This window comes from Haliotis rufescens, unplaced genomic scaffold (assembly GCF_023055435.1).
Source record: "Haliotis rufescens isolate VD_foot unplaced genomic scaffold, xgHalRufe1.0.p SCAF_12, whole genome shotgun sequence".
Taxonomy (NCBI): Eukaryota; Metazoa; Mollusca; class Gastropoda; order Lepetellida; family Haliotidae; genus Haliotis; species Haliotis rufescens.
Window position 1 is genome coordinate 37,288,570 of NW_025963802.1, and position 27,410 is coordinate 37,315,979.

General features: G+C 42.8%; 1 protein-coding gene across 2 annotated transcripts in view; it reads right to left on the reverse strand.

Moving 5' to 3' along the window:
• Window positions 1-3,980: 3,980 nt before the first annotated feature.
• The window catches only part of LOC124136566, a 40,894-nt gene continuing 17,464 nt past the window's right edge, over window positions 3,981-27,410 (reverse strand). Inside the window, exons 6-19 of one of the 2 annotated variants that reach the window (XM_046502517.2) lie at window positions 26,959-27,016; window positions 26,635-26,764; window positions 23,501-23,830; window positions 20,027-20,155; window positions 18,704-18,806; window positions 15,662-15,740; window positions 14,969-15,038; window positions 13,453-13,569; window positions 12,987-13,051; window positions 12,280-12,368; window positions 11,703-11,769; window positions 10,516-10,682; window positions 9,629-9,792; window positions 3,981-8,762 (exon numbers count right to left, since the gene is read on the reverse strand). In XM_046502517.2, the coding sequence (XP_046358473.2) occupies window positions 7,165-8,762; window positions 9,629-9,792; window positions 10,516-10,682; window positions 11,703-11,769; window positions 12,280-12,368; window positions 12,987-13,051; window positions 13,453-13,569; window positions 14,969-15,038; window positions 15,662-15,740; window positions 18,704-18,806; window positions 20,027-20,155; window positions 23,501-23,830; window positions 26,635-26,764; window positions 26,959-27,016 (3,166 nt within the window). In that variant the 3' untranslated portion in view covers window positions 3,981-7,164. Of the gene's footprint in view, window positions 8,763-9,628; window positions 9,793-10,515; window positions 10,683-11,702; window positions 11,770-12,279; window positions 12,369-12,986; window positions 13,052-13,452; window positions 13,570-14,968; window positions 15,039-15,661; window positions 15,744-18,703; window positions 18,807-20,026; window positions 20,156-23,500; window positions 23,831-26,634; window positions 26,765-26,958; window positions 27,017-27,410 lie in introns of both variants that reach the window. The other variant, XM_046502516.2, reaches the window with a different exon arrangement.

Here is a 27,410-nt window from a genome sequence, read left to right on the forward strand (position 1 = left end):
GTTAAAGTATGGGAGTTACGATTATCTTAGCACTAAGATCGCTTTGTGCAAGTGGGCCCAGGATTGAAACTTCTTAGTGTTGTACACAGTCCACGCAAGCTTGAAATGGCCTTGAATTTAATTATACTGATTAATTGCCGATCTTGGCAAGTCCTCAAATTCAGATTGTATCTATTTATTTTTATTTATTGTCAGTAACCAAGGAGTTATCTCCCTTCTAGATATTGTCTTCCGTAATACTTGATATGCCCGAATTAATATTAAACTTAAACGGATGGGGATAATCACAGGCAAATGGCAGTAAGTTTACATGATGTTTAGTTTACATAGCATTGAATTTTGGGAGCCTTCAATTAAGAAGTAGGGGGCAAGGGTGGCCCAGTCGTCTAAGGTGCTGCGATTCGCTGTGCAGAGTTGCGTCCCTTGGGCACTCCAGAAACCTATGATTGCGGGTTTGAATCCGGGTTCGCCCCGATTATGTTTCTAGGTTTGTCAGCACCATACCTGTGCTCGTGCGTTTCACCGAAGTGGTAAACGTCCAAACCTGCATCGCCTCGGGCTTTCCTCCCACATTAAGCTGACATGCCGTGATGTAACTGGAATACTGTTAAAAGTGGCATTAAATGATTAAACGCAACTCACTCAATTAAGAAGTGAATCTCACATTGTGATGGTTTACTGGAGAATGAACGCTTTAAATCTTGTAAATTTTGTGAATTCTGAAACTTTGTGGACAAAATGTGTTAAAAAGATTTGGAATGGCAAGTAGGGGCTTGTGGACTCAGTACAGACTGTTTAATAAGATTTTCATATTGGACCAACTCATCTATTTTGCAGACAATCCAACTCATCTATTTTGCAGACAATCCAAACAGTATTGCTTGTATGAGGACAAAACTTAAGTAGTGTTACATCTGTCCACCAATCAAGGCATAATGTCTGAAACGAGATTTGTGGGATGCTAGTCCTACTCGGTACAAGATGAACTTGTATAAATAGTAACCGGGTATATGCATGCTTACTTGACACTGGCGTTCTCCTGAAGTTTCCAATTGACTGTCGATGTGTTAAATACTGACGAAAAGAAGTAAGGGAACAGCTATGATTGACAAATGTTTTAAAAATGCAAGTTTGACTTCAATATTTGTTTGCTTTTGTGGAACATATAAACATGTAAAATGTGCACACTGTAAGTGAGAGAAGCACACACGTCACAGACTGCTTATTTAATAAAACATCTGTGGTTAGGAAAACTGTAGACGATATGAAACTTAGTGACATTGTTCAGCGCAATACACAAGCAGCGAAAGTAAAGTAATCTACTTGTTAGGTGGCCTAATTTTTAAGATCAAGCAAACCATGCTTGCCGTAAAAGGTGACTATGCTTGTCGTAAGAGGCGACTAATGGGATCGGGTGGTCAGGCTCGCTGACATGGTTGAAGCATATCATCTATCCCAATTGCGTGGATCGATGCTCATGATATCAATCACTGGATTGTCTGGTCCAGACTCAATTATTTACAGACCGCTGTCATATAGCTGGAATATTGCTGAGTGGGACGTAAAACAACAAACCAATTTTAAAATCATTTCTTGGTTACACCATTGTACACAATCAAACGTCTTGCAATTACTTTACAGCTGTGAAATTTCTTGATACATATTCCCGTTTTCTCCATCACTACAAAGCAGTTTTAAATTTCAACTTCCAAATGTACATTTCTCAGCGTTTTTATGAGATTGCAATGAGACACATGAAACTGTGTGTTCTCTCAAGTAGCAGATTGTCTGTGAAGAAGTCATTAGAAGACAAACCAGCTGTGGTTATTTCATTACAAATATGACTGAATTGTGTTCAGTAATATTTAATGTGTATGCATGTATATATGAGGTCAGTGGTTGTGGCAGGGCATTATTAGAGATAGTCATGGACCTCAGTCCCACAAGTAGTCTTCCCAAGAGCAATGTAACCATGGTAACAGGATGAATGTGATGGCTATGATGATGCTATTGCTGTCATGTTGATATTATTTTTTCCCGTTTTGTTTTGTCTACGATGGCAACTGTTTTATGTTACCAAATAAATACCTATATGCAAATGTGTCATGATGATGTCTTGAAGTGAGTGAGTATGGTTTTACGCCGCTTTTAGCAATATTCCAGCAATATCACGGCTGGGGGGACACCAGAAATGGCCTTCACACATTGTACCCATGTCGGGAATCACTTTAACCACTAGGCTACCCGGCCGCCCTGATGTCTTGAAATTAAGTGGGGCTATGTGGTTAAGATGCCACATTGTGACCCCAAAACCTTTAGCTGCAAGGGTACATGGGTTCGAATCCCGGAATGGTCTAAGTAAGGTTCTTTGTCAAGATCTTACAAACGTGTAAAATACCTACACCAGGGTCACGGGTAGATAAGTCTTGGTGCGCTGGAGCATTGACGGGTGATTAGTCAAATTGTTCCATACAAAAATATATCAGGGAGTAGCAGTCAGCTGGACCAAAGTGCTACGCTTATGGTTATAAGTTTATTTCAAACATATAAAGTAAAGCTGCAACTAGTCAAAGTAGGGTTCTTCGTCAAGATCATACAAATGTTGACACAGGTGGCCAAGTCCCGTTGCTGCAGTGAACTGTCAACTCTGATTATGTTTCTATATAAGATAGCTACATGATGAATTGCAAAGACAATGAAGAACAAAGCGTGTGTTTTTTTCATGATAAAACATTGTTCTATCTTGATGTCATTTCTGGAGATTCGAATCTTGATGACGTCACATCTTGGACAATGTTATTTTTTAGAGGGAAATTTCTAGTGAATTGTTCCCAAGCTGGGCTACACAGATAAATGCAGTGGCTGATTGCATCCAAAAGTGGTCGAGATATGCCAATCGATATGAGGAGAAAGGTACAATCCACATGAAATATTCAAGAAAGCCAAACTTAACCCAACTGTTCATCAAATGGACTTGTCCCACTATTCAGGGAGAAAATTAAGGTAACCATTTTTAAAGCTTGCACATTTTGTCAACATATTTTTGGAGGCTGAACATAATGTTGATATCTCATATAAAAGAAATCGACGAGTGTGAGTTGTTTATTGTACAGTATACAACCCCCACTTGTCGTTTATTTCTTAAATAAATCCGCTATTATCTTAATCTGTGATTGAAAGCTGGTACAATGGTCCACAATGCCTGGCCACCCGATCCAGTTTTAGTCATTGGCCAACAATTGTCGGCCTATCACCGAGTATCAAGCATTGATTCCATATCACCCACAATAATGCTCAACCCTGAACTAAGGCTTACTTCTGTCTCATCTAAACTGACTCCTTCAGGCTTGACATGTGCACATACAGGGTAGTTACAATGTACATAACACCCCATTGGGGTCAATTTCGATGAAGAACCTGGGCCCTGTACCCCAAGGCGATCTTAGGGCTATGACAATTGTAAGTTAAAGTGTGGGAGTTTTGTTCACCTCAGCTCTAGGATTGCTTTGTGGAACAGACCCCTGGACACACAAGTGACATCACAGGATATCCCCTGCTCATGGGTATTATTCGAATGGATGGACGTTGACCAGAAACGTTGTTGGTTTGTTGTTTAACGCCGCACTGGGCAATATTCCAGCTATGACGCGGTCTGTAAATAATCAAGTCTGGATTAGACAATCCAGTGATTAATATCATAAGCATCAATCCACGCATTTGGGATCAATGACATGCATCAACCAAGTCAGCAAGCATGACCACCTGATCCCGTTAGATCTATTATACCCTGGATCTTCACGGGTCAGGCCTGAAACTGCTATGGTGGCGAATGGAACCACAGTCTATTTTAATGTGTAATGAATGGACCACCATTGTGAACATGGGCCGATGGCCTACATTCTTCTTTAATAAAGACTTCAATCAAGAGACTCCCTTGATGAATGAGGATGCAACTTCTTCTCAAGACGAAACAAATAAGGTGAATGTTAAAATTTATTTATTGTAAACAACTGAGAAACTTGGAATCACGCAGGCAACTGAAAACTTGTTGTCTTGTTAGTATGTAGTGAAAAACTTCATGGCTTTATACACATGATACATATGAATAGAAAAATAATTGTCATTATATGACAAGACCTCTTGTTGGAACAGATTCCAGGCATTATTCATAATCTCAAAGTACAAACTGGGCTGCAGTACCATCAACGTTTAACTGCATCTCAGTTGACATTGTGTCATTAAATGGGAAAACCCAGCATGTATTTATCAGCTTAATGAACCAACTTAAACACCTTTTCGGACATATTACAGCAAGGTTGGGTTGAAAGGTTCATAAGAAAGACAACAAACACTGACAGCAACAAGATCCAGTAGTTCACCTAGAGAACAATGCATACACCTTTTTGGGCTGCCCATATTTTCTGGTTTACGAATACAACTGCCCGGAAACCAAAGCCAAAATCAGAAAATAAAAACAGCTTCTTTTATTTTAACCTAACTGCTCTATTATGGATTGAAATATAAAAAATCAGCTTCAAAAACATAAATTAAAAGTAATCTTTTGAAATAATATTTGATATATTAAGTGTATTGTATGTAGTCTGGTCAATGCAATTCTCATACCAAGAATGTTAATATGATCATGTTGCACTTTAAACAGCATTTATTTTTTCCCACTAGACCAACCGACAAAAAGAACTCCAATAAATAAATTTATTATGCAACACAAATTTGTTTATTGTTTTGACCATCCTCACGTTATGAATATCCTAGCAACATCCGTAAACACAAAGTGTATACATAGTTTGGTCTTGGAAGAACACTTACAATAGGGCCCTGTTTTACAGCGCAATTGTACAACTACAACTATCTTAACTCCTACACTTTACCATAGACTTACGAAAGTTGTAGTTCTGCGACTATCGTAACTCCTATACTTTACCATAGACGACAGACAGCACTACAGTGGCTTTGTACAAAGGGACCCAACCTGCCCAAGGCAACAACTCGACTTTTATACAGAAAATAAATAGATATTGGTATATATTATTCCAAATAAGTTACTTCATCTAACATGACTAAAATAACAATAAATAATTGATCATTGACTGGACAGAGATAATCTACACTAAAATTTTGTGAACAGGGATGAAATTGTCTGGTTTTATGCTGAAAGGGTTTGAAATTACTTGAACAAGAAAATAATAAAAAGAATTTTTTGAATTCTTGGTTTGACAGTAAAAATAAGAAAGTAATATTGTAATCCTTGTAGATTAGTAACAAAATATAAACAATGTACAATCATAATGAATATCTTCAGTTCTTGGGCAACAGTATAACATTGCATGGTAGCACTTTATTTCTGAGTGACCCAAATTAAAGATGTCTGCGAGTGTGTATTAAAAGTATTTAACTTTTTCTAAGGAAGTTTTTAAAAAAAATATTTAACATCATTGCTGCACCACAGCATTGTTTCAGCCATATATTGACAAGAACAAGTTTTAATAATTTCAAGCGTCATATAGTTATATTTAAAATCAAATTACCCCATAACTTTCATTTTAATAATCCTCACTAATCTTACAGAATTTTTTGTCCTGTTTGTATGAACTTTGTTCTCAGTCACAACAACAATACCAGTAGTATTAATGAAATATTCAACAACATTGCACAATATATTGGAAGGTCTTTGAAAGGCATTTAGAAGTGATACACACAAGGAAGAGAACATATGGATGTCAACTTCTTTATTACGAGGAACACAATGTTTCGGAGTATATGCTTACTGATGAAGGAGTAAGCATATACCCCGAAACACTGTGTTCCTCGTAATAAAGAAGTTGACATCCATATATTCTCTTCTTAATATATTGGAATGTCAGTTTTAATCACATCACTATATGGCTGATATATTGCCCATGTAACGTAAATAATAACTCACTCACTCAAGCACATGTTATCACGATAGGACAACCACATTGTATTTTATGATGTAGGGAAAAAAATTGGTTTTCAAAACGCCATTACGTTTTTTCAAGAGATCAACCAATCCATGATTAAACGTAACAAAGTTCCACTATGTTTTTTTTGCTGGTTCATTTTGTCATAAAGATTTCCCTATCATGCCATTACAGACATCCTGTCTCATAGTTTCAGCCAACACACGGTAATTCATAACATACAGCTTTCCTTGGTCCAATGACACATTTCTGCCTCGGTGATTTAGTGGTAGATCCCCAGCCTCGTCATACCAAAAGACGTTAAAAGATGGTAATTGTTGTTACCCTGCCTGGTGTTCGTCATTAAGGGTCTAACACATGGACTGGTCAGCTCGGAGTCAGTATACTTTGAGTGGGGTATTCATGTTCAAATTGCGGCATAGTATCTCTGCATTAGTCTGGACTTGTAAAAGCGCACGCGCGCGCATGCAACGCACACACACTTGCATGTACGTTGCTACATAAGTACAATAATATTGGATGCAACATTAAACCCCATTTCACCTCACCTCACATATATAACTTTTGAATATAATAATCAATAAACATGACCAAAATGGTCATAAATGTCCAGCACTCCTAAGAGGAAAAGAGTCCAGTGTTTTGAGAGCTCATATTTCATTCCGTTTATTACCCTGATTTGTTGTTCTCCCGTAAAAAAATACTGGCGTGTTGAAACTCGAAAAAACATTCCGTTTCGATACACTTTGGCCATGGAAAGGATAGTATCCAGTTCACCTTGACCTTAAAGATGTACACCATGTTTGCTGAGTTTGCATTTAATGGACTACTCAAACACAAAATGTACAACAGTCCAACGACAACACCTGCAAAACAGACCCTGACAGTCAACCTACTGACTAGTGATGATCAGGCCTTGAAACTGCTGGTAAAACTGGACATCTTCTGCTTTGCAGTGACAAAGGAAAACAGCATAAAATTATTGTTCTGAATACTCCTTCATCTAAATCAAATTTCTGTCATGGCAATCAAATCTTCTGAATGTTTTCATTATTTTAAAATCGGAATATGTTTTGCCTGAAAAACTAAATTACTTTGACCAGGTGGAATTTCAACTGAACTCCATTGTGCTGCAAACACTGCCCCCACATTCTATCACATTTCTGCTTATTCCAAGTGGACTAACCCTTCATGTGATGAAGACTCAGATGATGACACTTTTCTTGCTCTTGCAGCTGTATACAGTATGGTCTGTTGAGCCACAGAGAGTACAGCTGCGCTTCCCCGGAACCCAACTGTACCTGGGTTGTCGAGGTTGTTCCCGGCTCTGCGGCAACGGCTTCATATAGTCCATCTCTTCAACACCTCCAGTGTCCACACACGAGAAGCTATTGTCCCTCTCACCAGAGTCCTTCAAGGGAGTGTCGCCTTCCCCAGACAAAACAAACCCATCCAAATCATCTTCATCTAAATCGTCATCAAAGCCATATTGGTTGGAGTACTCTGGAAGGATGTGACAGTTTGGGATGCCCTGATACTCTGCATCATTGGAGTTGCTCACAGTGGACCGCTCATCCTCCACCTCGCTGGTGATCTCGGACACACTGAAGCTGGTGTTAGCTGCGTCGGTGTCGGTGTCTGCTACCACTAGCTTCTCAACTTCAGATGACTCTGCCCCCCGACCCTGCTCACACGGAACTGTGATGTCTCCACTTCCAAAGATGTCCTCCACGATTGACTTGATGGAGGAAGATGATGAGTCGTGACGTGATTTTCGTAAACCTGATTTCCACGATACACTCATGTCTTCTGAACTTGAAGAACTTAAGTTGAGTCCTACATCTCCTCTGGAGGATTTGTATCCTGGTGATGTTCCTAAAGGGGTCCTAGAGGATTGGCGTCCTGGTGATGTTCCTAAAGGGGTCCTAGAGGATTTGCCCACTGGTGATGTTCCCAAAGGCGTCCTAGAGGATTTGCGTCCTGGTGATGTGATTGGCACCCATTCTTCAGCATTTACATTTATAAGTGACCTTGGATCTGGGGAATGTGATGCTGGAGGGGTCATTCTATTTGACTTTGTTGACCTTGACCGACCTGCCTTCGGGGAGTGAGTTCCAGCATTCCACCAGTCCACAGGAGTGAGGGACCTTGTCCGGGACTCACTCCCAGTATCGCTCCCTGCTTCATTCTGCTCACAGCTGCTGTTGAGGATGTCCCTGACCGAAGGGAACTCGCCCAACCCACGCTTAGTAAACACAGATTTACCAGCATGCACATCATCTACTCCATGGTCCTTCCTTCCGTCCCCATGGTCCTTCCTTCCGTCCCCATGGTCAACCTCTTTTGGAGTCTGATAATCCAAGCCAGGTGCCTCACTGTTCTTTTCCCCCTTGCGACAGAAGTGAGAACTACTTTGACTCTCCTCTGTAGCATGCTGCTGGGAGTTCAGATGCTTCTTAAACCTTGGAGGCAAATCTTGAATAAATTTTCCAGAGAAAACATATTTTTCGCCACTCAAAGTCTGGAGAGCTAAAGCTTTGAGACCACTGTCCGTGGGACCTTTGATATAGGAGTTTTTGTGTTTCCCCGAGCTGACACACTTGGCCCAGGAGCTGTACTCCCCTGCAAGAGCTGGTGGGATGCTGGGAGCTGCTGTACTGGTTACTGTCTGGTCTGGTGCATGCAGTGAGGTGGCAGGACATTGATAATACCCCGGGCTGACCTCGTCTCTGCACCGACTGTCACTAGCCACTGGGGAGATGTCTTCTATCTCGGTATCAAAGTGGCTGAACAGGGAGCTATCTGAAAACACAATATAACTCTTCAGGCTCTTTTCTTTTAATTACTTGTTTGACAGGTGTTTTTTAATAAAGATGTTTTAATGATAATCTCTTTCATATCAGTCAGTAAAATACAGAACAAATGAAATGAGAGAGACAGCTTAGTTTCGTTTATTAGTCAAGGAAAGTCAGAAGTCAACTTTTCTTCCCCTATTGTGAGACTATTTTCATCACTGACATTAGTGAGTGAGTGAGTGAGAGAGTATGGTTTTTCGCCGCTTTTAGCAATATTCCAGCAATATCACGGCGGGGGACACCAGAATGGGCTTCACACATTGTACCCATGTCGGGAATCGAACCCCGGGTCTTCGGCGTGACGAACGAACGCTTTAACCATTTGGCTACCCGACCGCTCCATCACTGACATTAAGTAGTTTGATCAGTAGGTAAAAGATTAAAAAACCCAAAGAAATTGTAACTGTTTATGACAACATTTCGGATAAAGAGTTGGGTTTGAAGTAGGCTTGTGTTTCCCCAAACCGAAAGTAATGGTATCACTGGAAATTTATGGTGGTATGTAAGGATTTCTGGTCCCTTCTAAAAATGGCAGTGAGGCAACTTTTGTTTTTTCAAATACTTGCAAACATGTTTCAAGTGTTCTTTATGCTATTTTTGTATCTTCCACCTTTGACCCCTAAATTTGATGCTGATTTCAAAATGAAGTGCTGATCAGTCATGAAGTTTATTGCATCTGACCTAAGGAAGTTGATTCAGAACAACTGCTAATGTAGTTTACTAAACACTGACATTGCTGGAAACATCCAGGTTCATACATAGTCTAGTTACTACTATGTTCCTGAATGCATTTACCGCCTCCTGTTTGCCTACCCTCTTGGTGTGACTGTGCTGTAGAGTTGGGGTCAGGGACAGCAAAGGACGAGGTTTCTGTCTGGACCTCTACGCTGACCAGCTTTGGACGAACCTGCTCCGCATGAAATACCTTCACTGGACTCAGCTTCAGCAACAGCTTCAGGACCTGCTTACGAATCTCCCTGCAAAGTGGACAAACACTTCCTTAGTGAACAACTCTACGTTTGTCACAGGTATGTCTAATAAACACTTTGTTTCAAGGAGCTAGGACAGTGTTACCTTGGATGTGACAGAGCTAGAAAAGAGTTACCAGTATCTTGAATGTGTCTGAGCTAAAAGAGTGTCACCTTGAATGTGTCCGAGCTAAAAGAGTGTCACCTTGAATGTGTCTGAGCTAAAAGAGTGTCAACTTGAATGTGTCTGAGCTAAAAGAGTGTCAGCTTGAATGTGTCTGAGCTAAAAGAGTGTCACCTTGAATGTGTCTGAGCTAAAAGAGTGTCAACTTGAATGTGTCTGAGCTAAAAGAGTGTCACCTTGGATGTGTCTGAGCTAAAAGAGTGTCACATTGAATGTGTCTGAGCTAAAAGAGTGTCACCTTGAATGTGTCTGAGCTAAAAGAGTGTCACCTTGAATGTGTCTGAGCTAAAAGTGTGTCACCTTGGATGTGTCTGAGCTAAAAGAGTGTCACATTGAATGTGTCTGAGCTAAAAGAGTGTCACCTTGAATGTGTCTGAGCTAAAAGAGTGTCACCTTGAATGTGTCTGAGCTAAAAGTGTGTCACCTTGGATGTGATTGAGCTAAAAGAGAGTCACCTTGAATGTGTTTGAGCTAAAAGAGTGTCACCTTGAATGTGTCTGAGCTAAAAGAGTGTCAACTTGAATGTGTCTGAGCAAGACGAGTGTTACCTTGGATGTGATTGAGCTAAGACCTTGTCCTGCAGCCAGTTGTGTACCCGGACGAAAGTGGATGGATCAATGTCGGTGATGATGTCTGCCGCCACCACCCACACCCCCTCCAGACAGTCGGTGTACATCTGCTGGGTCTTCTCATACTGCAGGCCCACTTGGTACCCCTGCGTGCCAGGTCAACATGGGTCATGCAGGTCAACATGGGTCAATACAGGTCAACAAGGGTCAATACAGGTCATGGCAGGTCAAGATGGGTCAATACAGGTCAAGATGGGTCAATACAGGTCATGGCAGGTCAAGATGGGTCAATACAGGTCAAGATGGGTCAATACAGGTCATGGCAGGTCAAGATGGGTCAATACAGGTCATGGCAGGTCAAGATGGGTCAATACAGGTCATGGCAGGTCAAGATGGGTCAATACAGGTCAACAAGGGTCAATACAGGTCAACAAGGGTCATGGCAGGTCAACATGGGTCAACATAGGTCAATACAGGTCAACAAGGGTCAATACAGGTCAACATGGGTCAACAAGGGTCAATACAGGTCAACATGGGTCAATACAGGTCAACATGGGTCCATACAGGTCATGGCAGGTCAAGATAGGTCAATAAAGGTCAACCGTCCTCTGTTTAATTACAGTAACTTAGCTGTGAACCATGAAATGTCATACCAGACACCATCTTGTTTTCTAGCAGACGAGTCAATATTCATCACGTGACAGCTCAATACTGATCATGTGACAAGTAAATATTCGAGGTCAGTGTCAGTCACATGATTTCAGGGCCTACATTGAAATGTATTGTTTCGTCACATGGTACGGATTAACCAATGGAATTGCAAGATTCTTAATAGAGGTAAAACAAACCGGGGGCATAATAAGAGGTCAGCAAGTTCATGTGGGGAATCAAACCTTGGTCTTCGGCTTGACAACCAACGCATGAACCGTTAGACCACCTCTCCGTACACGATTAGCTGAACCTACTGGAGGGAATTATACAGGGCAGGAGGTGAACATTCAGTTTGTAACACGTTTTGATTTCCAATGGGGAATCTATCAGGAACCACAATGGCTCAGCCCATAGCTCTGTGTAGCGACAAGTCAAAGTCAAAATCGTTCACAAGGCGCAGCACAGAGTTGGGTGACTGTTTAGATCTGATGACAAGTGCGCAGTCTGGGACTTACACTTCTGTTGTAGATGGCCCACTTCTCCACTGTGTTGAAGACAAAGCCCTGGACCATGTCGGCTGTGCTGTGACAGAAAACAAAGCTCAAAAGGCATTGCAGCTGGCAGATGTTTACAACAATAAAATGATTTGAAATAAATAAATTAATTCCAGAAAATAGGGCACATATAAAAATGTACATATGATATGAGCAAACTCCAATATAGTCTTGCATGTTTACTGGCTATTGTGTTGGTTAGGGGTTACACAGGTAACAAACCCATATTGCCCACTACTTCAAGCCTCAATACAGGGTTTCATCTAGCCAATGAAAATGCCCTCTTGACTCAAACAAGATCTTGAGTCATACTGGGTCATCATCTTAACTTGGAAGCTATGGATTAAAAGATGTTGATAAAACATAAATGTTGTTATTTCAACCTTGAACAGTTGAGAAACAAAACTCACGGTCTACCTAATCATGATAATCAAATATGAAAATAGGATTAGGATAATTTTGGATCACGTCACGTCAGATATGGAGGATTCCTGGGTCATGTGAAACCCTGTCACCATGACAACTACAAGGCACTTACTGTTTATTCCACAGTCGAGACAATACGAGGAGCTGGCCCAGGACCTGGCCAAATTCTTTATGGTAGGTTCTTGCCTTTCCAAATGGAGGCTGAAATAGTCAAACCCCAAAACTGAACCCTAGTAATCCCAGTACACAGAGGCAGTATACCTTCCTACATCAGGGGGTTTCCCGAAGACCGCTAACTAACATGACATTGAACAGGGGGTCTTTATCTTACAACAGGAATTTAACAGGCCTTTACAGTATGTTGGTTAAGACTGCCTCTTGGGTTGAGTGGATGGAGCGTGGGGCCGGAGAGCAGAATGTTGGTGGTTAAATCCCAAGCCGCATCGTACCAAAAGAAGTTTAAACATGGCGTTGAGTTGTTAATATGGCTGGTGCTTTGCATCTGGGCTCAAAACAACGACTGGCTGACTCTGTGGGTTGTTGTGTAGGTGGTTGTGTGGGTGGTTGTGTGGGTGGTTGAGTGAGTGAGTGAGTGAGTGAGTGAGTGGTTGAGTGAGTGAGTGAGTGAGTGAGTGAGTGAGTGAGTGAGTGAGTGGGGTTTGGTGGGTTGAGCGAGCGAGCTAGCAAGCGATATGCAATGTTTCCTCATGAATACCTTTCTGCTGACAGTGCCGGCAGTCCTTCAATATTAGCCATTTTATTTCAGACACATGGAGGTGCTAGGGCATCCAAACGTTCACCAACAAGTATCAATCTCACCTTGACAAATCTCCTCTCAAGCTGTCGTAAAGTGGTTTCCATTCTTACGTCAAAATTTGCTGAATCTGAAACAATTAAGGTGAGTGAGTGAGTGAGTGAGTGAGTGAGTGAGTGAGTGAGTATAGTTTTACACCACTTTTAGCAATATTCCAGCAATATCAGGATGGTGGACACCAGACATGGGCTTCACACATTGTACCCATGTGGGGAATCGACAACAGCCTTCAGCATGATGAGCAAACAATTTAACCACAAACCTGGGATTCAAACCCACATTCACAGGCTTCTGTCAGCCTGAGGGATGCATCTGCACAGTGAACTGCAGCACCTTAGACAACTGGGCCACCCTTATCACAACAGTCTGAGAGCTCCACAAACTGAACATCTATCACGTCTGTGAGTAGAAGGACTGCCACTCATTCAGCCTTGTCATTTGTGAGACCATCGTCCAGGGGAGACAACTCACCTACATACGTGTCGAGAACGTTGAGCACGGTGACTTGATGAGGGCCTCTGAGGGTGACGGCCGTTTCCAGCAGAACTTCAATAGCGACAGACAGCCCCCATGGTTCCTTCAAACACCCTGCATCAGACACAGACAAAAGCATCACTCTTGTGATCTTAACTGATCTATTAGACTGGAAGAAGTCCCATTCGTCACCACTTCCGTAACCTGCAAGAAGACTCGTCCCCCTATCGATGAATGTTATGTGCGAAAATACGACAAACCAATGAGAATGCACATATGATTTCAAGTTCATCGTAAAAGAATCCCTCAGAAATAATTTTTGAATTTACATACGTCTTGCATGTAAAAATATACCCAAGATACAGTTAAATGTGTTCAATCATACTGTATAATTTTGCATGTCCTGATGTGCTTTAAATTCAGTCTGAAATATATATAATATACGGGGAATATATGTGAACCATTTCACAACGAGTTGACAATTGTTTTAGGTATGCCCGTTTGCGCTAAGACGGAACCTGGTCGCAAAAATGGCCACGAGAGCGGCACGAGTCGCTATTCAGCTCGTCCCGGAATAACACGAGTTGGTCACGAATGGAAGAAGTCCCTGCTTCCAATATGAATTTCGTAAAATAATATAAAAAATCTTATCTGTGTCCTCGTTTTTGATGTGGCATGTTCCATAAGCATAAAAAACCTCCAATCCAAACAATGTTTTAAATTATTTCATTTTGTTGCATTTTGATTAAGTAAGGTGATGTGAGACATCATTCACATTACATTATAATTAAATGGAGACTGCTTCAGAACGCAATCTATTTTCATGCAAATTTTGGAACTTTTATTTTTGCTTGTTCAAACTAGTATGTAACCAAATAAACAGTTGTGTACAATCAACCTGGGAAAGGGCCGCCCTACATTAACAAGCACACAAACGCATGTAAAGGGAAAAAGCTGTGTGCCATATTGGATCACATTGTTTTTTAAGTATTAGAAATTTTTTTTTAAATATTTGAAAATGGAAATAAAAACGAAACATGTGGCAGACTTCATGATGATTCGGTCAGTGCCTGAGAACCAAGACTATTGTTTTGTTAAGCCTTATAATATAATGGAGACTGCTTCAGAACGTTGTCTATTTTCACGAAAACTTTGGAACTTACATCAAACAAACAAGATCTGTTGGATATTTGTTTAACTGGATAAATGTTGCATCAATATCATGTGGTGTTTGACCTGCCTATTAACTGAATTTTGTCTAAATCCTTCAAAATCTGTCAAAGCTACCGTCTGAGAGCCAGGGTCATAACAAGCGAACCCTCACAATTGTCTGCTGACGAACACTGCACTCAGCAATATTCCAGCTCAATGACGACAGTATGAAAATAATCGAGTCTGGACCATACAATCCAGTGATTGACATTGCGAGCAACAAACATCACTTGAATACCAACGGGTCATGTTTTGAACAATTCCACCAGCAACTAAGTCTTCATGTGCCAGAATAACTAACCTGGCTGCACCACTCTGTTGAACTGATCACACAAGGCTCCTGGGTCTTCTATCTCCCCTTCGTCTAGGATCTACAAGACACAGACGCGTGGGATAAATAACAAGGAATAAATAATTGCAGATGGTTGTGTGGCATTTGATTCACTAACCAAGCAATTGTTTTCAACTTTTTGTGTGTAAACCTATGTGTCCATACAACACCCACCCCACCCTCCAAAAAAAACCCCACAAAACATAGGCCATGCGCACTAACAACAGACTGTTTCCTGATTGGCTGATATTAGAATGGGCGGGGCTTGTGTTGCATTGTTGTTCTGAAAGATGTCACAGACTGTGTATCATTGTCCACAAGGGTTTTTTGGCCAATGACTAAAAAAGGAGTCTGTGAAGTTATAATTGTTGGCCTTTTTTATTTACATAAATTTACTTCCACCTGTTTTTGTGCTTATGGAGTTGTAAAAGTAAAAACCTGTGTGTACACTTTACGTAAATCCGTTACAGAGATTAACATAACATTTTTTTACATTTATACATCCATACACACCAAAAATACCGAAGACAATAAAGCTTTTCAAATTAATACAGTCGCAAAGAAAATGAGATCACAAAATAACTACATATTATCTGCTGATGTTAAAAGTGAAGATGAGAGTCAGGAAGCACATCTACCATGACTTGGAGATTACTGACATACCTTGGAGAGTTGCTTGGACAACTGAGACTCCAGCCTCTCGCCAGGCGTTGGGGAATCCCCTAACTTCAGCGGTTGCAGCCTGCTGAAATACATCACCATCTTCTATGATACAAGCATGATACACTTTGTCGATATATGATACATATCTTGGTTGTAAGGTTGATACAAGCATGATACACTTTGTTGATATATGATACATATCTTGGTTGTAAGGTTGATACAAGCATGATACACTTTGTCAATATATAATACATATCTTGGTTGTAAGGCTGATACAAGCATGATACACTTTGTCGATATATGATACATATCTTGGTTGTAAGGTTGATACAAGCATGATACACTTTGTTGATATATGATACATATCTTGGTTGTAAGGTTGATACAAGCATGATACACTTTGTCGATATATGATACATATCTTGGTTGTAAGGTTGATACAAGCATGATACACTTTGTCGATATATGATACATATCTTGGTTGTAAGGTTGATACAAGCATGATACACTTTGTCGATATATGATACATATCTTGGTTGTAAGGTTGATACAAGCATGATACACTTTGTCGATATATGATACATATCTTGGTTGTAAGGTTGATACAAGCATGATACACTTTGTCGATATATGATACATATCTTGGTTGTAAGGTTGATACAAGCATGATACACTTTGTCGATATATGATACATATCTTGGTTGTAAGGTTGATACAAGCATGATACACTTTGTCGATATATGATACATATCTTGGTTGTAAGGCTGATACAAGCATGATACACTTTGTCGATATATGATACATATCTTGGTTGTAAGGTTGATACAAGCATGATACACTTTGTCGATATATGATACATATCTTGGTTGTAAGGCTGATACAAGCATGATACACTTTGTCGATATATGATACATATCTTGGTTGTAAGGTTGATACAAGCATGATACACTTTGTCGATATATGATACATATCTTGGTTGTAAGGTTGATACAAGCATGATACACTTTGTCGATATATGATACATATCTTGGTTGTAAGGTTGATACAAGCATGATACACTTTGTCGATATATAATACAAACGGTCTTTGTGTTGGGGAAAAAAACATCAAAACACTTCTACCCTGTGTATGAGACACAGACACCCCCCTTGAAACCCTCCTATTCATAGGTTAAAAAAACTTGCCTCATGCACAGTGATATACAGCAGGGGTCCAATTGGACATTTGCATTTAGGCCATGCCCCCTTCAAATAGCGTATTTTAGTACGACTTTTCACACACATTACAAGTTGTTACATAAGTGTTCCCTCGTTAATGCGCGCTTCTGTTATAGTGCGTGGTAAAGCATGGCTCCCAAAATTTACTAACATATTAAATAAACTCAGTTTTCCAATGACACGATGTTTTCCCCCCATCTCAGAAAACATTATCAGCTGATCACAGCGATCACGTAACAACGGAAATACCAGTCAACAAATCTGAACTGAAGCACGCAATTTAATCCTATTATTATAATATCTGGTAATAAAAAAAATGTTCATTGTTTATCTGGACTAATGTTTGCAATATATTTGATTAATTATATTCAAAATTTCATTCAATAATTATAATAATGTTTACAATAATTTCGGCGAAATCGTATGTGAAGTGACAACTCACCGTTGTTTACAGCAACCACGGTCAGATTACCACTATTGATGCCTTGAAACGAACTTTAGTTGCAAGAGAATGGATACACATATCATAAATGCCGTACCATGACTCGCTCAAAGTCATATTTGAGGCAGTTTGACTATTAAATGTCAACATAACGTTTTCCAAGTCGAAATACATGCAGGGCGGGAAGTCCCTACGGTGACTGGTCAAAATCGTTCCATACGTCAAAAAATATCCTGCATACCATCTGTACCAAAGTGCTATGCTTATAGCTCTTATAATTTTAAGTATATATGGTGGAAGCTGCAACTAAAATAACACGATATTGGAATATATTATTCCTGATAAAATAATAATTTCAGATACAATTTCTTCGGACCATTGCATCAAAATTCTTTGAAGTTGTCTCATTGGGTACGTTTTAACTGAATCACCGGTAGTTTGGGAGAGACATGTGCACAGCTGATTGCTATTTCCGGCTTAGTTTACAAGAAAACACACGGTAATCTTAATCTCTGCATTTAAAACAATGTCTTGGAGAGCAGGAAATACATTTTAAATGGTAAATCATCATGTCTAGTGATGTTTTATATCAAATTTCATACTTTTATTGACCAAGTTTGTTTTACCTGTTTATTCACCTGAATTCGCTGAAGGGATACGATAACTCTCATCAATTATTTTGACCCCGAAGGCAGCGTTGTTTGTTTTTGAAAATGTCCGGACAGAAAAATTTAACTGTCCGGTAAGCAATATGTTAAACTGGACATTTGAGATTCCCAATCGGACATGTCCGGCGCATATGACCGTTTCCGGACCCCTGATATACAGTATCTTGGTTGTAAGAGTGATACAAGAAAGATATAATACACTGATGCTAGTGTGAACCGTCTGCAAACATAGAAATGAAAAAAAGAACAACCTGTCTGGCAACCATGGCAACGTAGCATACACTTACAGAAATATTTTGTTTGTTTGTTGTTTTACACCGCACTCGGCAATATTCCAGCTATATGAAGGCGGTCTGTAAATAATCGAGTCTGGACAAGACAATCCAGTGATTGACATCATGAGCATCGATCCACGCAATTGGTGGCATGCATCAACCAAGTCAGCGAGCCTGACCGACCAATCCTGTTAGTCGCCTCTTACGACAAGCATAGTCGCCTTTTATGGTAAGACTGGGTTGCTGAAGACCTATTCTACCCCAGATCCTCACGGGTTGTTACAGAAGTAAGAGAAACAAATCAACATACAACCTGTGATGACAATTCTTTTGTTCAAACAATGTTACAGTGAAGGTCACTTTTCACTTTGTCAACTCTTTTCATTCATAAATTCCTCAGTAACATAACTGAACCTCGGACTGAGGCAGGATGTCTGTACCTGGTACTGGGTGCCGTCATCTGTGCTAGATCTTGACTGGTTTTAGGAATCTCAGGCTTCACTGCTTCTGCCTGGAGTTCCTGCAGGATTGGCTTCTGGGGACCTGGGGACATTCAGGACATCAATGATTCCTTCAGTTTTAGGAAACATGCATGCTACAACCTCATTCCATCTTCCTGAGGCAAGGGAGTTAACAGACTGTAAAAGTCCAGTTCCCACCCTGGCCGAACTAGGCTGGAGTTATATTTTGGCTGGACTAACGAGTCTATGCTTAGTCCAATCCAAATTGCGTAACGAAATCGACATCTGGTTCATAAACAACATGGATTTCAAAGTGCAGATTTCAGTTGAATGCAGGATTTTCAAAGGATATGTACCGTCGACTGGGCGTTGACAGATATTGTCTAAATCTTTTCATGTTTTTAATCAAGGTGCTCACGTGATATGATGCACTTTGTGAGGTAATATATCAGATCGTCTCGACTGGGTGCCGCCATTTTGTTTGAAGCAAATGCAAGTAATATGAGAGGTGGAATCTGATTGGTCAATAGAAGGGGCATAACTTGTAATAGCCACTGGTGGCACTACGATCGAGCCCAGAAATTCCAGCCTAGTCCGGCAAGGGTGAAAACTGGACTTTTACAGTCGATTAACTCCCTTGCCTCAGGAAGATGCCTCATACCAGATTAAACTACCTTGCCTCCAGTTTGCATAAAAAGGAACCTAAATGCACCCACAATCTGATGACATCTAAAAAACACAGGACCTAACAGCTGAAAGTCCCATTCCTCTCCCTACTTTGATGCCTTACATGCAAGTCTGGTCTAACGTCTTATATGGTTTCTGGCAGTACTGACATAATGTAGTACAGAAGCTTGCATGCCCTCAGCTATCTTCATCATGTTAATAAGAAAGTTATTTGCACTTCTGGGGCCAAAAGCGGACCTTTCATCCTCAACTTTAGCCAATTTCATGCTTGGAAGAACAAACTTTCTGTTTACTGCGATAATATTGTAACCTTCCTTTACAAAATAGCAGCCAGCATCTGTAAGATTCTGTCTTCCAAGTTGAAAAACAGAATATATATTTATACTTTACATAAAGGATTGAAATTATACATGCATGTGGTAAGCATACAATGAGAACTGGGGGGTCTGTCTTTGGTGAGGGTGTGTCATCAGGCCCTGATGATGTTGATTGTCACTCACGCTTTCAGTCATTAGTTTCCAAGACTCAATGATTTACAGTTTTGATTAAGATTAAGCTGGACTACTGCTAACTGCAGCAGCTTTAACAACATTCCCTCTCCCGGAGTGTACTGACCGTGGCCCTCTGTCATGCTCGGGGTCCAGTTCTGATCTCCTGTAGCTTCTCTTATCACTGCCACCTTCTGGGCAAACACATCCGGCTGATGCTTGAACACCCGCTTCCCTATGTCGTAGTCAGAGGCACCTATGTCCAACAGGAATCATGGAGTGACCACAAGCACTTAAAATATAACCATCATACCTTCAAACAAAAACTACAAAAATACTTCTAGAGAAACATCTTCTTGGCCGATCCCGTCAGGTTTTCTGTAATAACAAGAAGAGTGCTATCCAGACTACCCTTGTCTCTTGACCCACTCAGTAACCTCGACCCTGATCTCACTCAGTGACCTCCACCCTCACCCCAGTCTGTGACCTCCACCTTCACGTCACCCAACTCAGTGACCTCCACCTTCACCCCATTCAGTGACCTCCACCCTCACCCCATTCAGTGACCTCAACCCTCATCCCACTCAGTGACCTCCACCTTCACCCCATTCAGTGACCTCCACCCTCATCCCACTCAGTGACCTCCACTCTCACCCCACTCAGTGACCTCCATCCTTCACCCAATTCAGTGACCTCCACCCTCACCCCACTCAGTGACCTCCAACCTCACCCCACTCAGTGACCTCCACCTTCACCCCACTCAGCGACCTCCACCCTCACCCCACTCAGTGACCCCTACACTCAACCCACACAGTGTCCTCTATCCTCACCCCACTCTGTGACCTCCACCTTCACCCCACTCAGTGACCTCTACACTCAACCCACACAGTGACCTCCACCCTTACCCCACTCTGTGACCTCCACGTTCACCCCACTCAGTGACCCCTACACTCAACCCACACAGTGTCCTCTATCCTCACCCCACTCTGTGACCTCCACCTTCACCCCACTCAGTGACCTCTACACTCAACCCACACAGTGACCTCCACCCTTACCCCACTCTGTGACCTCCACGTTCACCCCACTCAGTGACCTCTACACTCAGCCCACTCAGTGACCTCCACCCTTACCCCACTCAGTGACCTCCACCGTCACGTCACCACACACAGTGACCTCCACCTTCACCCCACACAGTGACCTCTACACTCAACCCACACAGTGACCTCCACCCTTACCCCACTCTGTGACCTCCACCCTCACCCCACTCAGTGACCCCTACACTCAACCCACACAGTGTCCTCTATCCTCACCCCACTCTGTGACCTCCACCTTCACCCCACTCAGTGACCTCTACACTCAACCCACACAGTGACCTCCACCCTTACCCCACTCTGTGACCTCCACGTTCACCCCACTCAGTGTCCTCCACCCTTACCCCACTCAGTGACCTCCACCTTCACGTCACCACACACAGTGTCCTCCACCCTTACCCCACTCAGTGACCTCCACCGTCACGTCACCACACACAGTGACCTCCACCTTCACCCCACACAGTGACCTCTACACTCAACCCACACAGTGACCTCCACCCTTACCCCACTCAGTGACCTCCACCTTCACCCCCCTCAGTGTCCTCCACCTTCACCCCACTCAGTGACCTCTACACTCAACCCACACAGTGACCTCCACCCTTACCCCACTCAGTGACCTCCACCTTCACCCCACTCAGTGTCCTCCACCTTCACCCCACACAGTGTCCTCCACCTTCACCCCACTCAGTGACCTCTACACTCAACCCACACAGTGACCTCCACCCTTACCCCACTCAGTGACCTCCACCTTCACCCCACTCAGTGACCTCCACCTTCACCCCACACAGTGTCCTCCACCTTCACCCCACTCAGTGACCTCTACACTCAACCCACACAGTGACCTCCACCCTTACCCCACTCAGTGACCTCCACCTTCACCCCACTCAGTGTCCTCCACCTTCACCCCACTCAGTGACCTCTACACTCAACCCACACAGTGACCTCCACCCTTACCCCACTCAGTGACCTCCACCTTCACCCCACTCAGTGTCCTCCACCTTCACCCCACTCAGTGACCTCTACACTCAACCCACACAGTGACCTCCACCTTCACCCCACTCAGTGTCCTCCACCTTCACCCCACACAGTGACCTCCACCCTCACCCCACTCAGTGTCCTCCACCTTCACCCCACTCAGTGACCTCTACACTCAACCCACACAGTGACCTCTATCCTCACCCCACTCTGTGACCTCCACCTTCACCCCACTCAGTGACCTCTACACTCAACCCACACAGTGTCCTCCACCTTCACCCCACACAGTGTCCTCCACCTTCACCCCACACAGTGACCTCCACCCTCACCCCACTCAGTGACCTCCACCCTTACCCCACTCAGTGACCTCCACCTTCACCCCGGTCAGTGACCTCTACACTCAACCCACTCAGTGTCCTCCACCTTCACCCCACACAGTGACCTCCACCCTTACCCCACTCTGTGACCTCCACCTTCACCCCACTCAGTGACCTCTACACTCAACCTACACAGTGACCTCCACCTTCACGTCACCCCACACAGTGACCTCCACCCTTACCCCACTCTGTGACCTCCACCTTCACCCCACTCAGTGACCTCTACACTCAACCCACACAGTGACCTCTATCCTCAACCCACACAGTGACCTCTATCCTCAACCCACACAGTGACCTCTATCCTCAACCCACACAGTGACCTCTATCCTCACCCCACTCTGTGACCTCCACCTTCACGTCACCCCACACAGTGACCTCCACCTTCACGTCACCCCACACAGTGACCTCCACCCTCACCCCACTCAGTGACCTCTACACTCAACCCACACAGTGACCTCCACCCTTACCCCACTCAGTGTCCTCTATCCTCACCCCACTCTGTGACCTCCACCTTCACCCCACTCAGTGACCTCTACACTCAACCCACTCAGTGACCTCTATCCTCACCCCACTCTGTGACCTCCACCTTCACCCCACTCAGTGACCTCTACACTCAACCCACACAGTGACCTCCACCTTCACGTCACCCCACACAGTGACCTCCACCCTCACCCCACTCAGTGACCTCTACACTCAACCCACACAGTGACCTCCACCCTTACCCCACTCAGTGTCCTCTATCCTCACCCCACTCTGTGACCTCCACCTTCACCCCACTCAGTGACCTCTACACTCAACCCACTCAGTGACCTCTATCCTCACCCCACTCTGTGACCTCCACCTTCACCCCACTCAGTGACCTCTACACTCAACCCACACAGTGACCTCCACCTTCACGTCACCCCACACAGTGACCTCCACCCTCACCCCACTCAGTCACCTCCACCTTCATCCCACTCAGTGACCTCCACCCCACTCAGTGACCCCTACACTCAACCCACACAGTGACCTCCACCCTTACCCCACACAGTGACCTCCACCTTCAAGTTACCCCAACCCTGACCCCACTCAGTGACCTCCACCCTGACCCCCACTTAGTGACCTTAACCCCACTCACTGACCTACACCTTCACCCAACTCAGTGACCTCCACACTCACCCCACTCAGTGACCTCCTCCTTCTCCACAACAACTTCCTCCATATTCTGCTGCACCATCTTCAGATCCTTTTCCATCTCGGACGTGATGGTCTTCTTCCTCTCGTCCTCCTTCTTCTGCGCGATGATGTCTGCAGTGGCCATCTTGGTCTTGAAGATGGTGTTGAGGTTGAAGCCCGGGATGGTCACTGCTGGAGACTGGGGAGGTGTCTCGTCTGTCAGTTCCTCAGCGGGCTCACACACGCTCCTGCCAGAGCTGTCTTCTGACTTGCAGATAGGTTGGTCATCATGACTTGATTGTGAGACAGGACTAGATTCATAGCTAGGCAGATCTAAATGAAAACAAGAGTAATCAGGAGATGGAGATGACTTATAACCCACTTTAGGTTCATTACCATTGGATACCTTCAGTTCAGCATGTTTAGAGAAGAAGAAAATAATGCTGTTCAGTATTTTTCAATATCTAAAATCATCAAAAGGCACCAGTTCGCCACTAGACTGATCTGTATAGCAAGTTTGATCCAGAAATATTCAACAGTTTTGGAGTTCTGCTCCGGAAACGAGCATTACCCTCATTTTACGTAAAGTCCAACTTGTCTTCATAAAAAATAAAATAAAATAAAAAATACATAAAATGCCAAATCATCAAAAGGCATCAGTTCATTAGACTGATCTGGATAGCAAGTTTAAATGAGAAATATCCATCGGTTTAGGAGTTCTGCTCCAGAAACGGATGGATGGACGTATATGCTGATCGCAAATAATGACAAGAGCGCTCTGAGAGCACAACATCCCCCGCATGAATGTTTTTAACGAGTTTATATTTTCTTTGTATTTTATGAAATAACAACAGTAGATGGCACTGCATTTGAAACAAATTGTGCAGAACATTTTGTTGGAAGTAATCCAGTCTGAATGCTAATGCCATAAGGATGTAGCTCACCCACAAAAGCCTTAAACAAGGAAACTAACTATAGTTATAGTTATAGTTAGATATTGTGATATTCTCTGGAAACTGGAGAAGTAGATGATTTCATGAAACTCCGTAACACAGGGGCAGTAACTCTGTCAAAATTAGTCGAAATGAAACGGGACTGCGATATGCATATCATCAACATGTCGACATTTTGTGTGTAGAGTGTCAGGGATATTCTCTAAAAGCTGGAGGAGAAGTTGATTTCACAAACTTAGTACCTCTCTCACAATGAGGCAAATGAAGCTCCGTAAAACAGGGGCAGTAACTCTGTCAAAATTAGTCGAAATGAAACGGGACTGCGATATGCGTATCATCAACATGTTGACATCTTGTGTGTAGAGTGTCAGGGATATTCTCTGGAAACTGTAGGAGGAGTTGATTTCACAAGCTTAGTACCCTCTCTCACAATTAGGCAAATGAAGCTCCGTCAAACAGAGGCAGTAACTCTGTCAAAATTTGTCGAAATGAAACGGGACTGCGATATGCGTATCATCAACATGTTGACATCTTGTGTGTAGAGTGTCAGGGATATTCTCTAAAAGCTGGAGGAGGAGTTGATTTCACAAGCTTAGTACCTCTCTCACAATGAGGCAAATGAAGCTCCGTAAAACAGGGGCAGTAACTCTGTCAAAATTAGTCGAAATGAAACGGGACTGCGATATGCGTATCATCAACATGTTGACATCTTGTGTGTAGAGTGTCAGGGATATTCTCTGGAAACTGTAGGAGGAGTTGATTTCACAAGCTTAGTACCCTCTCTCACAATGAGGCAAATGAAGCTCCGTAAAACAGGGGCAGTAACTCTGTCAAAATTAGTCGAAATGAAACGGGACTGCGATATGCGTATCATCAACATGTCGACATCTTGTGTGTAGAGTGTCAGGGATATTCTCTGGAAACTGTAGGAGAAGTTGATTTCACAAGCTTAGTACCCTCTCTCACAATTAGGCAAATGAAGCTCCGTCAAACAGAGGCAGTAACTCTGTCAAAATTTGTCGAAATGAAACGGGACTGCGATATGCATATCATCAACATGTCGACATCTTGTGTGTAGAGTGTCAGGGATATTCTCTAAAAGCTGGAGGAGGAGTTGATTTCACAAGCTTAGTACCTCTCTCACAATGAGGCAAATGAAGCTCCGTAAAACAGGGGCAGTAACTCTGTCAAAATTAGTCGAAATGAAACGGGACTGCGATATGCGTATCATCAACATGTTGACATCTTGTGTGTAGAGTGTCAGGGATATTCTCTGGAAACTGTAGGAGGAGTTGATTTCACAAGCTTAGTACCTCTCTCACAATGAGGCAAATGAAGCTCCGTAAAACAGGGGCAGTAACTCTGTCAAAATTAGTCGAAATGAAACGGGACTGCGATATGCGTATCATCAACATGTCGACATCCTGTCTGTAGAGTGTCAGGGATATTCTCTGGAAACTGTAGGAGAAGTTGATTTCACAAGCTTAGTACCCTCTCTCACAATTAGGCAAATGAAGCTCCGTAAAACAGGGGCAGTAACTCTGTCAAAATTTGTCGAAATGAAATGGGACTGCGATATGCGTATCATCAACATGTTGACATCTTGTGTGTAGAGTGTCAGGGATATTCTCTGGAAACTGTAGGAGGAGTTGATTTCACAAGCTTAGTACCCTCTGTGGGACAGACAGACGGACGGACGGACGGACGGGCTGCGCCACAACATAATCACCCTTCGGCCTTTCTGGCCCGACAGGGGATAAAAAGTAAAGCAATTATTACAAGTATCTTCTGCCAGCATCTTGTTCTAATAAAATGAACATTTCCTGCTCAGAACCTGCTATTCCTAGATTGTGGTGGGCAAAATGGAAAACCCCAATTATTTTTGCAGAATTGGGAATTTTTGTATAGTTGTGATATTCTGACATTCAGAGGTATTGTAATACTGAAGTCAATGAAATGAAGCCAGACTAAGTCACAGGCCCAAAGCTATAACAGTATAAAGTTCCATGTTATGATAACCTGAATTTTGATATCTTTAGTTCCAAGGAAATGTTTCATGGTGGATAATTAAGATTGATTATTCTCTGGCGTTGACGTGTTACATTTTCAACATCTGCGTCTGACATCTGCTTATTCATCAATCAAAGCTCTTCTACTTGATCTGAAACATCTCTAGCTGTTTACCTTCAACCTCGTCCCGATGTCTCTCCTCCGAAGCATCCAGACAACCTTGCTGCATGTCCTCTGTGGAACACTCAGGGAACACTCGCTCCACCTCATGGGCATACTCCGCAACGTCATCAATGTCACACGCCTGCAAGACACATCCAGGCGAGTGAGTTCAGTTTTACAAGGGACTTATTTAATAAAACTCAAAAGAAGTTAAGGACCACATGATTCATTCCTATTACTGTAGTTAATGTGCCATGCCACCTGTGCCACCATATAGCCCAGTGCTTGAAACCACACTCTTTTAGACTGTATTCTACACAAGGATGCTCTACTCACCATTCCCACCTCCTCCTCCAGCATCAGGTGGGCCAGAGAGCGGGCATCCCCTCCATCACTGAAACAGTAGCCTCACACATCACTGAAACAGTAGCCTCACACATCACTGAAGTAGCAACCTCACACATCACTGAAACAGCAACCTCACACATCACTGAAACAGCAACCTCACACATCACTGAAACAGCAACCTCACACATCACTGAAACAGCACTGTCACACATCACTGAAACAGCAACCTCATACATCCTCTCCATCACTGAAACAGTAGCCTCACACATCACTGAAGTAGCAACCTCACACATCACTGAAACAGCAACCTCACACATCACTGAAACAGCAACCTCACACATCACTGAAACAGCAACCTCACACATCACTGAAACAGCAACCTCACACATCCCCTCCATCACTGAAACAGTAGCCTCACACATCACTGAAGTAGCAACCTC